At 41.6% G+C, this 17,966-nt stretch overlaps 1 protein-coding gene across 3 annotated transcripts in view; it reads right to left on the bottom strand.

Moving 5' to 3' along the window:
* Nucleotides 1-17,966, bottom strand: part of uvssa (UV-stimulated scaffold protein A) — a 34,691-nt gene that overhangs the window by 1,378 nt on the left and 15,347 nt on the right. Inside the window, exons 9-13 of one of the 3 annotated variants that reach the window (XM_032554530.1) lie at nucleotides 13,308-13,419; nucleotides 7,961-8,168; nucleotides 7,715-7,840; nucleotides 6,977-7,160; nucleotides 6,781-6,892 (exon numbers count right to left, since the gene is read on the bottom strand). In XM_032554530.1, coding sequence (XP_032410421.1) covers nucleotides 6,781-6,892; nucleotides 6,977-7,160; nucleotides 7,715-7,840; nucleotides 7,961-8,168; nucleotides 13,308-13,419 — 742 coding nt within the window. The remainder of the gene's footprint in view (nucleotides 1-6,780; nucleotides 6,893-6,976; nucleotides 7,161-7,714; nucleotides 7,841-7,960; nucleotides 8,169-13,307; nucleotides 13,420-17,966) is intronic. The other 2 variants (XM_032554532.1, XM_032554531.1) reach the window with 2 other exon arrangements.

The raw sequence follows: 17,966 nt of genomic DNA, 5'->3' as shown, positions 1-17,966 counted from the left end.
TTTCTAAGAGATGGGTTTTTACATCAGATTGACATCATAAATGAGTCTGAGGTACTGAGAGTTAGCATCCTGGATCTTGCACACACAGTGCCGTGGAAGTGATTGGTACGTCTGAATCCAATGATCTGTTTGTATGAAAGTCAGTGGTGGACACCATCAACTAAAAAGTTAGTTGTGCTAACCCTAAAGCACCGATTATGGGCATTAGTTCCACTAAAGCCAAAGTGCCAACATGGTATTTAGCAGAAACTAACACTAAAACTCTACACCAACACCTTACTTAGCATAGGCTAAGGCTAAAGCGCTATACCAACATGTTATTGAATGGAAGCTAACACTAAATGCTATACCAACATGGTATTTAGCAGAAGCTAATGCTAAGTCACTAAATTCAACCTGTCATTAACCAACAATACAACCAGGTTTGTCATTACGCAGCAACCTGGACAGTTGCACTTCAGGAAGTGGTTCTTTGGAACAACCTTTCACTTTTAGAGTTCAGTTTTAGAGTTGTTGAGTTTTGTTAATTCTGTTGCTGATTTTGCCCAATTCTTAATCGTCAATAACCAAAACTTCAACACAGATGTCAAATTTTATTCAGCTGAAAGTTTACAAAACAGTCAAGTAAATTAATGTTTTTAGAATCTATCCGGAAAAAAAATAATCTAGAGGAAGTGAAGTGCGCTCAGCGTTTTCAACGTTAGCAAATATGCTAAAGTGCTAAACAAAAAAATCAGCTCCGCTATTAGCAGATTAGCAAAACGGCGCCCACCACTGGTGAAAGCTTTTGCCACCAAAGTCATCTTTTGTTTTTTATTTCCAATTTAATCACGAGGTGATTTGACAACATCTATGGCTTTTCAACATCCAATCAATCATCAGTTTTAATTGATTTTTCCATCCATTCAGCAATGGAAGTATGCAACACATGCCAAAATCAAAAGGTTAGCACTTGAGTATGTCTCCAGTTTCTTCTCATAACAATTACACAAAAAGCAATTTGACAGAGAAGTGTAATGAAGTAATAGCAGCTGATAAGGTAAATGAGCTCCGACTGCTTGGTTTCACAGAGCATGGGAAGCGAACGTCCTCTGGGCTAATTTGGATCCTATTCTGGTGTTAATGAAAAGTGTAGTGCCATAATGCTGGCTGATAAAGTAAAAGCGGCTGGAACGCAGAGTAATGACGATCTAAACGAAGAGAAGCCTCTCGTTAATGATGGACCGCGGCAGAATTAGAGATAAACCTGCAGTAATTCAAAGTAATTACACTGTGATTGTGATGGGATTGAGGTCTGGCTCACTGCTCTGTCAAAACACTGACCTCAGCTCCGTGTGTGTGTGTGGTTAGTCATCAGCTGTTTGACCCTGGGTCTGACTGGACCTTCAACTATCCCTCTCACACACACACACACACCCACACACACACACACCCACCCACACCCACGCCCACACACACTCGAAGGCGAATGTAATTGAGTTTAAGTGAGTAGTTGCTAGTAAAAGAGGGGCTGCATTAACATTCAGTTTGTATGTTGTTTTTTGTTGCTCAAGTCTAAGAGAAAAAGCAACAAAAACAAAAGGTCAGATTTGAGATGAGAGGGTAAAGGAGAAGAAATATGAAGAAAGGAAAGCGAGCCTATGAATTCAATCAGAACTGCAGCAGGGCTCTTTTCTCTGTCAACACCTTTTAGCCCATCCAGATGGGGTCTGTGGGGGTTAGGGCAGGGGCCAGCCCACACACTCATCCTCTGAGGTATCTGGGGTCTTTGGTTGGTTCATCTCTAAGCTACGCTCTGCTAAGCACAGGGGCCCTGCCTGTCTGTGTGTGGGAGAATAAATCCAGACCATCCCAGTGTAGAGGCGCATCCATTCCTCTCATCTCTGTCAGCTTCATGGATCCGAGCATTTCAGTGCCTGTCGTCTGTTAAGGTTGGAATAGACAGCAGCCAAGATCGTTAACATTCCAGCCTGAAATCTGTTTGTTTGAAAAGTATCCTGTAAAACAAACCTTCCCTCATGAACCTGAACAGCTTTTACAACACAGAACACCCAAAGCAGCACATTTCAGCATAGAAGCTCCTGGGACTCAGCTGGTGACTGGAACCAGACAAGACAAGACAAGGTGTGGATGCTGTTACTGAGTGCAGCAGACGAAAACATTTTCAGTCTCGCAGGAAGTAGATAGGTAAGATTTTGTTTTAAGGGTCATGAATTTTCTAAATTTTCTAGAACCAATTAAATGGTTTCATTCACTTCCTCCGTTGCCATTGCCAAACTACATCTCTATATAGACCGAATTTCACAAGTCGGTTGAAATTCAAACAGGAAATCCAGCTCAATGGGAGAAATCCCAGACGGATCACTGAAGGGTGATGAGAATTGAGCAGAATTTCACAGCAAGGCAACAGCCAGGCTGGTATTACAGCAAAGTTGCTCCGTTTTATCCTTTAGAGTTTTCAACCTCAGTTTATCACTGAATAACCTTCATTTGGTTTTGAAAATGTCAGTTTAGGTAATGATGCCTTTAATTTGAATTTAGTGCTTTCTATCTGCAGAGTTAAAAAAAATAAAGTTTGTGATTTGTTGGGGTGCAAACTACTATTAGCGCCACAAGCTAATAATATTTTTCTCTTTATTTTATGACTTCAAACAATAAAATGACAGAGTTGCAAATCACTCTGAGTGCAAATAGTTTAATAGGTAATTGTCAGAAGCCCTAAAATAATTTATACCTTTTCCTTTTACTGTTATAAACTCGACAGTCATAATGGATGCTAAACCTGGAGCTTTTCTATAAAGTCCCAGTAGTAACTCTTTGGAAGATAGTCTTAGTTTTTGTATTTCTTCATTGAAATGTGACCAGTGTCATACATTCACTCAAAATAAAACTTCCCTATTGGGACAAAAAAAGAATCCATTCTATGCCTTAGCTTGAAACGATCCTTGTCTAGTGTTAAGTCACCTAAGGTTAGGTTTCAGCTCTTTCAATGTTAACTAAAAAATTACTTAATCATTGCTTTAAGATAACTGCAAGATCCTCTTACAATTACAATTGTTAAGTTTCTCTAATGTCTCTACTGCCCCAGATTTTCTCCAGGTATTTATAAATATTTCCACCTATTGCTTCTCATTGTGTATCTTCAATAATATGGAGTTTTTTTGTGACCTTCTTCTGATCTTGTATGATTATCTTCTGACTCTTTGTAGCCTCTCTGCTAACTGTGGCTTCATATAAAGGAAGCAAATGTCAGGATAATCCTATTGGGACAGCTGACCTTTGCTTCAACTGGACCTGATGGCAAGTCTGAACTCAGCCAGGCTAAATGCTGAAACTAATTCAAAATGTTTAGTTTATGAGCGTGAAAATTTATGCTAATGGCAGATAGCAACACAAATAAACATGTGGATAACCTTTATTTTTTTCAGATTTGTTTCCTCAAATAAGTTTGTTTTTAGGTAATTAATACACTGGCTGATTAACAGAGGTGTGTACACTGTTGAGAACCACAGTGGATCATGCTAGGCCTAGCCTTCTCAGTAACTAGCCATAACTTGCTAATCTGTGGCCTTATTTTAACTTTATACATCTTAATTTCACTTTCACCTATATTTTTATTAACTGATTGTATAACAACATAAGTCAGACAGTTAATAGTTTCAGTTTCCCTTTGTTCCTGTTAAATTCATCTCTAATCAGTGCCTGCGGCTGTTAGCTTGTCCTGTTGTCGCTCTGAGGTCACCAGGAGTTTTCCTCTGATGGATTTCACCACCTGCTTTGATTCATCTGTCACCACAGCAACATCAACCGGTTCTCCATATGCCTTATTGAACTTTACTTTGGGAAACAAGGGTTAGGGAAAATTCACATTATACCACACCAGCTAAAACCAATAATGGCCTCTGTGTTTAAGAATCAGCCGAAAAGAGTCAGTATGTGTCCAGATTACGCACCAACTATCACCTTTCTACTAAATATATGCAGTAATTAAATGCAGCAGAGCCCAGAACAGTTTCTAACAGAGAAACACAGTGACACATTCAGAAACATCTAAAACGTCTAAATCTATGATCTATGATAACCAAGCTGTTTAGGTCAGTGCTGTATCAGACTGTAGGCTTCTTCTCCAGCGCCAGTTGAACTGTTCTTCCCAAATATCAGTGGTGGGCACACTTCTGCTAATCCACTAAAGAGCTAATTCAGGAACCAACTCTTCATTTAGCGTTGTAGCATTTTTGCCAACTTTGAAAACATGCAGTGCACTTGCCATCCCCTAAATTAATTTTTCTGGATGAATTCTACAGCGCTAATTTACTCAGCTGGTTTGTAAACTTTGAGTTGAATAAAGTTCGACATCTGTGTTGAAGTTTTAGTTGCTTATTTGGCTGTGATGAATTCTTCGACTAGTTCCATGTTTATATTCAGGCTCTTATTTTGAAGTAGGTAAAGATATTTCAGTTTCTTTTTGTCTCCTCAGAATCGCTACCCATGATGCAGTGCAGCAAATTACGTTTATTCTGTACCCAGAATGCAGTTCTACAATAAAATACCATGTTGGTATTTAGCAGGAGCTAAAGAACTAATGTTTGTGATTAGTGTTTTAGTCTAATCATAAACTAATGTTTATGATTATGAACTAATGTTTAGTCTAACTGAAGACTTTTCAACATCACATTTCAGTAATTAATAGTCACCATGTTATTTTTCCCAAGTAACTCTGGCTACATTTAGATTGATTTTACTGTTTGTCATGATAGTGTTATTGTGCCATTATCTTTTAAGTTATCAAAGTTATCAGAAAATGTGGAGAAAACACTATGAGATCATTTTTGATGTACCTTAAATATTTGTTCATGTTAAAAATAAACAACAGCAGTTTGATAAACTCTACTGCAAACCATTTACTGATGTTTGGAACCATTTTCCACAGCAGAGAGAAATAAGAACAGAAATAAACGCTGCCTTTATGCTTTTGTTGCATAATTGTGGTACAGTTTCATTACTTGGTATTATGCAGCGCTGCCAACTCTCACTTTACTGGAGTGAGACTCGAGCTTTTCTTCTATTTATCTAACAGCTCAACATAGTGCAACAGCTTTAACATCAGTGGAGTTTTGTACAAAGCTTTGCTTTCCACAACATTAAATTTAAGTATTAACCATCTAAGTAGATTACACACATTACTCTGTCTGAAACCAACAGTGTTGCTTCAGCTTCAGCATTCAGTCTTCTTGAAATGGTGATATAAGGAACCAAGCAAAACTATTGATTCTTTATTTTCTGTGCAAACGTTTACTGGATCTTTCAGCGACCTTAAACATGCACAGAACAAACCTGAAGAGTTTGATTTCCTGTCTTATGAGACCAGCAGCTTTCAGACCTGGTAAAAACACACAGGCCTGACCGTGGCTCTTCTTCTGCAAATGAAGTTAATCTGGGAACTGAGTCAAACATGACAGAGCTTTGCTTTGATTCTGAGCAGATGGTGTGTTGATCACACTATGAATGCTGCTGTGTGTGTGTGGGTGTGTGTGTTCTGTATAAATGTGTGACCAAGGGAGCAGAGGCCAATGGTCCATCAGTTTCTGTCAGGCCACAGCCCCCTACTGTGAGATTGATTTGTGTTGGGGTGTGTGTGTGTGTGTGTGTGTGGTATTGGTGGGTGGGTGGGGGTGTGTGTGTGTGTGTGTGTGTCGGCGTGTGTAGGTTTATGTGCGAGATTGACTCACTGATCGATAGTGTAGTTGGTAACAAAAGATGCTATTTCACAACTCACTGGACTGCGTGGCATTGCCAAACACACACACACACACATGCACCCCCACCCATACACAGAGCTGGCAGTTAACAAGACACTGCAGGACACTGCAGGAAGTGTGTGTCTGAGCTCTCTCTCTCTCTCTCTTTTACACAGACACACACACTACAACTCTAAACAGCAAAAAGTGGTAACATGCTGCTAAATATTAAATATGGGTAAAATGTGGAGAAAACGTGATGAAGCCTCATCTGTTCAACTGAGACAGAAAGACAAACGCCTCACTATCTCCAGCTGATGTTGCTTCAGAGAATGGATCATGGTTGAAAAGAAGCTTCCAACACTGAACTCTTTGTAAAAAGATCAAAATATGACCTTTTATTTTCCTTTAAGCTGTGCCACTTTTCTAAAGCTATGTTGAGCATGTGGACTACAGGAACAACCTGCTAAAACTCCTCAGCCAATGAGAAACTGCTTCATGTGATTTTGACTTTAGCTTGCTGCTGTGTATTGGACTGGACGAGTGAAGTGTGAGGGAGGAATGTACAAAACCAAAACAGTTTGGGACCTCTTCCTGGTTTGCTGGTCACACACTGCTGTGGGACGTGCTTCTCATTCTACTACAAGCATTAGTCAAATGTTGGTCACTACGGTTGTGTTGGTCACATCAACACCAGAGCCACGCTGAGGTCAGGTGAGTGGCGGTGGTCTCTGGTAAACGATGCAGTGGGGGTCAGGATGGAGTCTGGCCCTTAGAGGAGAGATATGCGGTTGCCATTGGTTACAGAATCTCATCAGGACTTTGTCCTGCACTCATTCTTAGAAAAAAGTGAAGAGAATTTTAGCAAGAAGTGGGTAAAAGAAACCCTCTGTAAATCCTGAAAAGGTTCTGTGAAGGTTTAGGAAAGCCAGACAGAATCAGAAGGTGAGCAGGAACCTTCATCTTTGGAGGTTCTTTGCTGAAATAAACAATCCCATCAATGTCAAATTCTGGATTCTGTTTAGTTCATCTCCTCTCTCACCAGGCTGCTGCTCTCTCTTCCTCCGTTCCTCCTGCTCCTCCCTCTGCCGGTCCTCCTCTCTGCAGGGCCGTCCCTCCTGGTCGCGGGGGACGATCAGGCCGTGGAAAGGGCACTGAGGGCGGACAGCAGCAGTTCAGGACGGTCGCAGAGCGCTTTATGAAACTGAACCGGAGCTGAAACCAGTCAGGTTTGGTACCTTAACGCGGTCCTGCCGCTGACACAGCGTGCCGTTGCCCAGCGGGGCTCTGCAGGAATGGCTGACGGGCACAAAGTTCCCCGGGAAGGAGATGTATCTGCTCTTACTCTGAGCCAACAGGTCCTGGTTCTCCACCTCCTCCTCCACCTCTGCAGGAACCCAGAACTGGTGCTGAGAGGCTGACCTGCCACAGGAAACAACACACAGGTTTTACAGCATTAGACGCTCAAATGAGTAGGGAGAAATGAAACACTTAAAAAAATAACCAAAACCAAGTGTGGACATCTGAAAAGTCTGTTTGGACGGCATTATCTGTTGGTTGTACAAAGTATCAGAAGTTCATGCTTCGCAGCCTGTTAGACTGAGTTTCAGTGCAGTAGAATGGAGAAAATGTGGATTTACTACAACTGATATCATCATCACTAAACTAAAATATGGTCACAATTTTCTAATTGCACCTGAAAACATCAGATTTTACATTGTAAAATAAAATCTCTAATTTACAGTAAAATACCAACAGTTGTGGTTGTCAGGAGTTTACTGTATAAGTACAGTAAAATTTCATTTTCCTAACAGTTCACATGTTGGAGTTTGCAGTTGAAGTAGAAAAAGTTCAGGTGGTGTGAACACTACTGCATGGGGTGCAGTTTTGGACAGCTGCTTCCAAAACTACTCATGTCCACTTGTGGAAATGTGTGTCTGTGTGGGTGTGTGGGTGTGTGTGTGTGTGTGTGTTACTTGAGAATCTTGCCGGCGTTGGGCTGCTCCTGGCCCCAGTAGTACAGATCCAAACCGAAAGGAACAACTGGAGCTTCAGCAGCGTTCTGCTGAGATGAACCAGGGCCAGTAGTGCTGCTGCTGCTGCTAAAGACAAGATGCATGGATTAGAGTTTAATCACAATTTGTAGCTTAAACAGTGGAGATGAAACAAGTGAGAAGAATGAAGGGAAATGTCTATAGAAGGAGAGTCAGGGGGGAAGTCACCACCTGGATTCTGGAAGCGGGATCTGCTGTCTGAGGACACGCAGTGTGGCTGCAGCAGAAGTTGGGTCCTGCTCGTCCTCTAGGAGCCTCCTCATCCTCCTGGAGGAGGAAGATGAGCTGGATGGAAGAGGGGGAGCTGGAGGTCTTCTGACTGGGGGAGCTTTGGGTGCAAATGCTGCAGCTGAGGTGGATGGAACGGGATCCAGACCTAAACGAAGGGTATGTGGTTCAGCATTACGTCAGTTTCTCTTAGCGACATACCAGAAGCTTCACCAACATATTCATGCACTAAAATATTAACCTAGTTATGCAGAATTACGTGAAAAGCGCACAAGTGCCCAAAAAACTTTACATGACTGGCTTTACAGTCATGTGTTAAGACATTGTGAGGAAACACACAATCCTGAGGGACTGGGATACTCAATACAGTTGGGAATGTTTTTCTGGTCTCTCAGTCAGGAACTTAAAAATCCAGAGACAGGAAGCAGATCTTCCTCTATTAGGCCTCTCCCATATTTAATCTGAAGTCTCAAAATCAGCTCTCACTGACGTAGTCGCGTGATGAACATTGTGTCATCTTATTGGCAGGGAGGCGTCCTCCCCTTCTCCATACCAGCCCTGGGTCAATTACTTTGTACAGAGCTCTGTGTGATGTGTTGTGTGATTGGTCAGACGTTTGTAGGTGTGTTTTGTGCAGAAATGTCCTCAGACAGAAATGTTGATATTTCGCTTCAACTGGTTCGTTTTCACTAGCCAGTTTTTGAGAAGCATTTGCAGACATAGTAAGGAAATACGCCGAAAGCGTTGTACTGTGTAACACATCCTCTGATCAGGACCTGGTTCATCGCAGACGGGTTATTGTTTTCTAGATGAGGTGGAAGCTTATGGTCAAAAGTTAATGCACATTTCACCTGCTAAAATCACAGCGCCTTCTAGTGGCCTGGCATGACAACTACAGCTGACTTAAGGTGGTCTCGTGGTGATCTCGTCTAAACGTGGAACTTTTCCCCAATCAACATCCGAAAATATGGGCATTGTGTGTGTGTGGGGAGGAGGGGGGGGGGGGGGGGGGGGGGGTCTGGCTGTCAGTCCTGTTACAGACCTATACTGTATGTTACAGTCTTGTGACCAATTAGCAAAACCCAAAATACATGTTCATAATGTCCCAATGTATTCATAATCAGGATGAAAGTTGCAAAATAGCGTAGTGTTTGTCACAGGACATGGTTTATTTTTACACAGTTTACACTAGAAAGTTATAGCAAACACAGCATATATGTCAATGGTTAAGAGACTATTATCCCCACCTCACTTGTCCTTAACCCCCTACCCCATTCTCTCGCTGTCAGAGGGTAAAATACACACTCAATCTGCTCCTTTTAGAGCGCCGAATGGCACGGCTTTGACTGGATGTTGTGGATGTTAAGACGCACAGATCAATGTAGGAAATGTGTATTGTATGTGTGTGTGGGTATGTGTGTTTGCAAGAAGGTTGTTGAAGAAAAAAGTGTGGAAAACAGGGGAGTGGGGAGCGGTGTTACCACAGCTCAAGAAAAAGCTGGTGGAAAAGCAAAAAGAAGTATTGATCTTCCAGGGTTAAGCAGGGCCTGTAATTAAAATGTTAATTTGAGAAAGAGAGCTAGTGTCCTGACAGCAGAGGGAGGGATAAGAGACCTGATAACCAGAAAGACAGAACAGAAAGGAAGGTAGAGACAGAGAGAGAGAGAGAGACTAAGGACAAGAAGGAGGAATACTGAGACAAGAATGAAATTTGCAAATATACTTACTTATAAAGTAATAAAGACAGAGATGAAAGCAGTCAACACACTGATATGATAAGAAGCAGAATTGCTGCTGTAGGTTTCTGAAACTGTAAGCTGCTGCAGAGTCACGGAAAACAAAACAGAACAGCACTTCAGTAATAATGTGGTAACAAGCATGTGGTACCAAAGGGGGAATTACTACAGAGGTAGACTCAGATTTGGGCTTTTTTGATTCTCATCTGGGTTTCCTCAGAAACCTTTATCGGTTTAGTCCCAAAAATCTAGAGGAAAAGAAAAGCACTGCTACTGACACAGAAACCTAAAGGGTAAAACACACCAACAGCATCTGATGTGTGTCAAAGAACACGCCCGTATCGTTTTCTATTAAACCCCCACCAGCTGCCAAGAGCACAACGTCCAGCTTTGCTTTTTGGCTCAGCTCTTTCGGCACCCAAACTGAATGCAGCAGAAACCGAAACACTGCAGCCAAAGCCCCAAACCGTCTGTCCATCTCCCACTTCATCCCACCATCACAGCTAGATATTGAAATTCCTTTGCATAAGGCAGAGACTGATCCCCAAACCAATGGGGTCAGCCCACCTTTTTTCTGGCGAGATCCATGGCCTCAGACTTTAGAGACCAGCATGGTTGGTCTGAAGTCAAACAGTCGAAATGAGGTCATGTGGTTGCCGGTTGCTTGTTTTCGAACTAACCCTGCATGGTCCACAAGATCCACCGAGCTGAGAGGTCTAACTGTATGCACTTCCTCATGGCCTCTGACCATTGCTCCTCAAAACTGTCTCTCCTGTTCTCTGGCTGAAAAATCTAATTATAGAAGTTAAGTAGTTGAGGCTGTTTTCTGCATAAACAAACACACCCCTAATTTTTTGACCGATCACACAATAGTTTCCCATGCAAATAGTCGGGATCTTCACACGGGTGGCTGTGACAAGATTTTCGTCACATAACTGTGACAATGAGAACAGATTCTGACATATCGGCCCAATCATGAGGGCCTTTTACAGGACGTTTTCCACTCCAGTGCATGCTGGAGGTCAGGACCTGAAGATGCCAACAGAAACACATTATCTGCAAAAGGAAAGATGATAAACGGATATTCTCTCCTCTCTGTGACTACTACTACTATTATTATTATTATTATTAAGTTTGTTTGATAGGGACAGACACACATCGACATAGACAAACTGAGCAAAACAGAAGTCCCATGTTTAGTGCAATAGCAACAGCTAATTCGCAGCACTTGTCCATAGATGGGCTTTTAAAAAGTACCTCTTAAAAACTGAAGTGATAATCATTTAAAATAGCACAACATAATGTTGACAACATGTACAAACAAACAGTGAAACATAAAACATTAAAAATAGATATATTTCTGTTTTTGATATAACCAGAGTTTTGTTTGTTTCATGAACGTACTAAAACTGGTTACGGACTTTAAATCAACAGGAAGTGAGTTCCAAACTGCAGATCCTCTCACGGACAGAGCACTTTGAACAAAAGTGGTTCTTCGAAAGGGGACCTTTCACTACACCCTGACATCCTGCCACCAACACCACAATCAGGACTGATGACGATAGGACAGTTCCACATTAACTAGGTTAAGTTTCCGTATTGGTGTCTTCACTGGTACCAGTAGAAACAAAAATACAACAGGTGGCTACAGGTTTTTCAAAATGCTGGTCGTGGCCAACAGCAGCAAGATGGAACCATAAACAAAACTGACTGGGTTTTTATGTATGTTAATACGTTTTCAAAGCAATGGACTTATGAGCTACACAAATAACTGTATTTTGTCCTGGATAAAGAAGTCTAATGAACAAACAATATCTTTTTATTTTAAAAAAAACTGACAAAAGCAAAACTGATGATGGACCTAAAAGATTTTTCATAACTACATATAATGAATAAAATACAGGCAACAACAGAAAGGACCATTCCTTGTTATTCAAGCAAGACAGCAGCAGGATGGCATGTGAGAGAGAGTGTGAGAGTGGGTGGTACAATCTAGGTGCAGGGCTAATAGGGGCTCATTAAAGAGGTTGCATTGTTAATTTGGTATGGCCCCTCTAGATCATTACCTCACCCTACTAATCACCCCGACACAGACACATAGACACAGCTGCTTTGGGCCCAGCAGATACAATCTAATTACTCTGGCTTCTAATTGATTAGTAATGGAAGGAGGAGGAAGTAGAGAGGGGCGGGATCGCAGGTAAAGTAAAGCCTCGACCTGAAAGGAATGATTCGCTGAGAAGGAGAGGAGTTTTTGCCATAGGTCGAAGGTCATCTGCCCCAGGCCAAAATAACATGGCTGACCCAGCAATAACTAATACTGTGCCATTAACAAAGACATATATATAAAAAGAAGCCTCACAATTGAAAACATACAAGTTTCCATACAACCCATGTGAATGATTGTTCAATATGGCTGACACTGCAGCACCACAGTGGCTTTGGTGTTTCCTGTTGCCTGGAGCTTCTACCTCCTTTCTAAGAGAAACAGTAAAGACACTCCAACATCACCTCATACTTAGAAAACAGCATGTTGTTCTAGCGCTGACATAGCAATTACATAAACACGCACTTGGTCATTGACCTGAACACATGACCTCTCACCCAGAGTGTTGCCTGAAGGCTGAACATGCTCCATACAGACCAGGTCGCTGTGAAGGTGTATTCTATGTATCAGTATTGTTCCGATAAACCTGGGCCAATATTAACAACCGATACTTACATCCATCTTGTTGCCGTTTGTTTCTGGGGGGGGATGGGAAGACGTTGGTCATGTATTATCTATTTGGTCATGTTGCAGTGATATTGATGCAGCAAAGGATTGTGGGGTGCTAAACTGAAGCAGAGAAGCAGTGGTGGTCATTTTTTTATTCAGGTGTCAAAAGGGTAGTGAAATAGACATAAAATGTAAAATCTATCAGTTACAGGCCATAACAGCAATATTAATATTGGATGCTGATATCAGCCCAAATTTTCACATCAGGGCATCTGTAAAATAAAGGTTTAGAAAGTCTCTTTTAGAGCTACTCTTTGTTCTGCTATCTAACCTCGGTTCTTTTGGTCATTTGTATGTCTGCCGGTCTCATATGTTGGAGGGAAACAAAACATCAAAAATATCAAATCTTTGTCTTGATTGTACCTTGACTGACTACGAATGAACACTGGCCTTTAACTCTGGCATGTTATGTGATGTGCATTGTCCCTCTTGATATTTAGAAACAACAACAATATTCAAAAAGTGATTCAAATATTAAAACATAGAATGAGGTTTCTGGCTAGAAGAAATCATCCTTTATTTGTATGGTTAATTGTGATTATGAGGCCAAAGAGCAGCTTTGTTCCTGGTTTTCAGACACTTGTGCTGAAACTCACTTAAACTCTTTACCTGCTCTCTGTCAGCTGCCTCTTTGAAGCCCGACTGAGTGTTTGTTTACCGAGCGTGTGAAGATCTGAGCAGATTAAGGCAGCTTCAGATCTCCTTTTGTAGCTGCCGCTCAGTGTTTATGCACGTGTGTGTGGATCAGTGTGTGTGTTTGTACTGGTAAACTGACCGTACTCTGCTCGGAGATGCTCAGGAATGTGTGGCTCGTATCCTTCTTTCTCTGGAACCTCTTCAAACTCGTCTTCGTCATCGTCCTCCTCTCCGTCTGAGGTAGCCTTCATCTGAGGAAGAGAAGGAAACACGTAGCGGTTTTTAACCTTAGAAAGATAAAAAAATAAAAATAAAAAATCGCTGCCATACAAAAGGAAAGCTGTGTAGTGTACATCAATGTAACAATGCCCACATATTAGTAACTTTGTTTCTTATCACTGACTTTGCCAGGTACAGTATAGCATGTTTCAGAGAACTGAAGTGGTAATGCAAGAACTATGAATATTTAATATGAAGTCTAGATCAGGAAACTCAAACTCTGAACTAGAGGTAAGATATCCATACTCATATTACTGATTTGTTACTGATAGTAACATATGTTTTATACATATTTATACCTGTATATGTTTAGCTTTTACCATTCATCTCTTTTCTTTAATCCACACAGGGTCAGAATATACATCCACTGATCCCTCAGCAGGATACAGATACACAGAATTCTTTTTGCAGCCTTCAACAAGCTTCTGGCTGAATATTGGAGCTCTCTTCTTTGTAGAACTGGACCAATCCTTATTGTACAATAGTCAATAAGGGGATTCTAGAGCAGTCCCCCAAAACAGAAGCAGTCTTATTTATCAGTTTGTAGGGGTGCACTGATAAATCAACCCCGATTTTCCTTCATCTTGGGAGATCTTATCTACCTCTGCAAAGGTCTGAAAATCAACCACTGCCAACATTTGCTCTGCCATGAGACAGACTGACAGACAGACAGACAGACAGACAGACCACCCACCAGGTTATGCATGTTGTTAACAAGAGTTATTCCACTGTAGCCAAATTAGTGACTCTTTTCCTATATTTAGCAACTTTACAAAAAATTGGTATTGACCAAATCAGACCCATAATGTCAGGCTTTTTAAATATTGGTCAGACAACTACAGTTGGTGCATCCTTATCAGAAGACATTCAAGAAAGTTGATATTAATGTTAAAATAAATCCAATGTCCGATTTGTATTTGAGATGTTGGACTGTAAGCTCAGTCTTTATTGGTAGAGTGCTGGTTGTGTAAAGATGGAGGGTTTCCTCCTTCACAAAGCATGGAGCGCTGTAATGAAGGAGAGCAGTTTCAACCCGTTTCCAGCAGATCAATCCACCTCGGCCACCCTTAAAGCTCTCCAACTGACAATAAACTGTTACTGTAAGTGTGAGTTTTTATGGTAATGAAAAACAACACTGTGTGTCATTGATTTATTCTTCTTTAAACAGCCTCTGGCTTCAGACAGACAAGGTGGTTGTTTCAGGAAGTTTGGGCACAGTGAGAAAAATGCTCCAACTTTTACTTCTAAATACTCATAGCATCAAAAAAAGGAACAGAAATCCATTCTAAGCAGATGACACAGAGAAGGCTGAACAGAAACACAGGACGTGTGATGTCTTTGTGTTAGAGGGGAGGGAACGGGGGGGGGAAGTAATGATGTCTGAATGTGTGTGTGAGTGTGTGTTTGATGATCAGCCATCAGCGGGAAGCTAAATTTATGGTTTTTAATTTCCTGGTGAGGTTGTTAGCCGATGGTTGGGCTACAATGCAGAACACAACACTCCTGTACAGAGAGAGGGTCATTTCCATTACACAAATGTGCATGAGTGTGTGTGTGGGGGTTTGGAGAGGGGGTGGTTGCTGAGGATGGACACACATCACACACACACACACACGCACTCCGGCTCAGCAGCATCATAATCATGGTGATTAGCGTTATGAGGAGCAGTAAAACCTAACGTTAAACTAACATCTTATTCCCACAGGCTCCTTTATCATTCACTCATTTCATTTGTGTGAGCATGTGCGTGTAGGCGTGTGTGTGTGTGTGTGTGTGTGTCGGGTTGTGTGTGTGTGTGTTACAAGGCTGCTGCGTTTCTGCAGATAAAGACCATTAACATGTTTGAATTAGTTTACAAATGATGAGTTTGTGAATGATGAGTAAAAACACCCTCCCCCACCACACTGACACACACACCCCCACATGCCCACCCCCACGTCCCCACACCCACACACACACACAGCCATGGTTAGCGGACAGAGTCAGCTAACCATGTCACCAGCCTGGATGGGCAGCTCTCTCGAGGCGGCATGCAGAGAACAATTAAAACCGTTTATATTACAACACTTGCTGTTCAGTTAACAAGCAACTAAACAATTAAAGGCTAATTAGGACTCATTAACGCTCCCACAACACACACACTGAGGGAGGTCTATGAGTCAGAGATATTATGACATGTGAAGTGTGCACACACACACACCCCTACACACCCTGTGTAAATCTCTGCCAACTCTGTACTTACTGTTCAGTTGTACACTCATTTGGCAGGCTTGTCTGTAATCATCATTTGAGAATAAACATCATATATGATCTATAACAATCTGCAGCAATCAAACTGGAACTGGAGGAAACTGCAGCTGATTACAGCCACTCCAGTTTATAGAAAACTGCTGAAGTAGCCCTTTACCAGAGAGTCCCTTTACCTGGTTTCCTTTCCGGATTGTCCTGGTTTTTGTCTTAAAAGTTACTACAGTAGATAGAGCAACGAAGTTGCTAAGTTGGCTACAGTGGGATGAGAATAGTTAACCACAGATGCTGACGTGACCTTTGGGGTCAGTCCTCTCTCACAAAAGAGCAAAAGGGGACAGCAGCAGACCACTGCAGAGAGATAATATCCATTTCCTATGTAAATATGGGCTGATCTGCTAAAGGAAATCAGGACCGATTTCCACCCTCAGTGGACCGTAAACAGATGCTCTACAGACACATTCTGCCATCTAAGCTCAGGATCTGTTCAGCTCATCCAGAGTCGTCTGCGTTGGAGCCCTTTTCTCTAGTTCATCTTTTCTTATAGTTAGGCTGAAGCCTTTTTATGCATCATTTTGCAATGATTTCTGATGCTGCGTCACATAAAATCCCCTCCCCAACATTCACTGACGCTTGTGCACAAGGGTGTAGGTGCGTTTGCACGGCGCCGCATGTTGAGCTCCAATTGTCTGCTTGGTATTTTTCCTCAATAACTTTCAAAGTTTTTCCAGTTTCAGATTGAACGACATGGGCAGCTCAAAGAAGCAAACTCCATTTCTGCTGACTCAAACAACATCCATACAAATGATTCTTTTATTTCTGGGGGGGGAAAAATCTGTTTAAGTGAATGAAAGTGAGGTTTGAGATACTGTGCCTCCGTCTTATTTATTCTCCTACAGAAAGAGCAGACAAAGCTGTTAAACAACGTGTAACATTTTAAACACCAGAGCAAACTTTCTCCATTACTCCATGCCTCTGCAACAATTATTTATCCTCAGAGAGCAATGGATTCACTTCCAGCACACGTACACAGCCATACACGCTGATATAGTCTCTATAGGTTTTGTGCTTGTCTACTTTAATCCCAGCTGGTTTATTCTGCTCTGATCAATGACCTAAGACTAAGAAGTGATCACCCAGCTGGAGGAAAATCCTGCCCTAACATCATCCCTTTTCCCCTGCTTTCTGCCTCTTTGTCTCTAATTCACCCTAATTTAAGCCTGATAGCATCGAGTGCTGTCGCGCGGCCTGGCAGAGCTGTAAGTCTTACAGCAGGATTAGCTTTCCTCCAGAAACATTTTGCTGACGGCCGGCGCGGCTAAAATATGGCCTCCATTCCCCCACATGGCTGCGCGAGGGGCTGCTTTGCATTTTAACGAAGCTTTGGTTTATTCTCCAGGACACACGCTCGCGGGGAGAAAACCCCACGCAGGAGATAAAAACTGCTGCTGTAAATGAAACTCGAGATTCAGCAGACAAATTAGAAGTGATGCTTTGGGTAAAGCAAAGCCATGAGTCACTATAATAGGAAAAGGACAGAACAAATATTGGTTACTCTAACATTAAAAACCAGGCCAGGTAGAAATATAAAGAGTTCCAGAATCCAGCTGAATAAATAAGAAAAGTTGTTAAAGTAAAACAGGATGGTGCGTTACTGTAATGGCAAAGATAAAATAGACCCTAAAAGGGAAAGTAAGGAATAGAGAAAGCCAATCAGATCTTCAGCAGAAAATTCTAAGAGATTTGCTGGAGTTCAGGGCCAGACAGACAAGCCAGTTAGGCCCCAGAGGGCTTTATAGGTAAACATGAATTCCCCAACTTTGGTATGGAGAGACTTAAGTTGTTTTCCTGAACTTCATTCAATTACTCTAATGTGAACAAGAAAGGCAACTACGAATCAGCTGATACCAAATATCTGGATGTCACAAAGAGACTACGGTCCAGTATGACAACCTTCAACCTATTATAACACCATATAATCACTTTGCCTGCTTGTCCAGCTGCTGCCTAAAAACAACAAGGTGTCCATGGATCATTAAAAAGTCTTATACTCATGTATCTAAAATTAAGACTATAATCCAATGAAATAATGTATGTTTATCCTAAATTTGTTAACTACAGGTGTTACATTTTTTTGTGACAAGACTATTTAATCGAGATTTTTTTTTTTGGGTGGAACTTTTCTGTCAGGTATAGGTTTGAGTTTTGTGTTATTAATTGCATTCTTTGTTTCAAGTCAGTTCTGGCAACTGGTAACTTGCTGCTAATATGC

The sequence above is a fragment of the Xiphophorus hellerii genome, chromosome 23, assembly GCF_003331165.1.
Source record: "Xiphophorus hellerii strain 12219 chromosome 23, Xiphophorus_hellerii-4.1, whole genome shotgun sequence".
Classification (NCBI taxonomy): Eukaryota; Metazoa; Chordata; class Actinopteri; order Cyprinodontiformes; family Poeciliidae; genus Xiphophorus; species Xiphophorus hellerii.
This window is presented reverse-complemented; position numbering and strand designations above follow the sequence as displayed.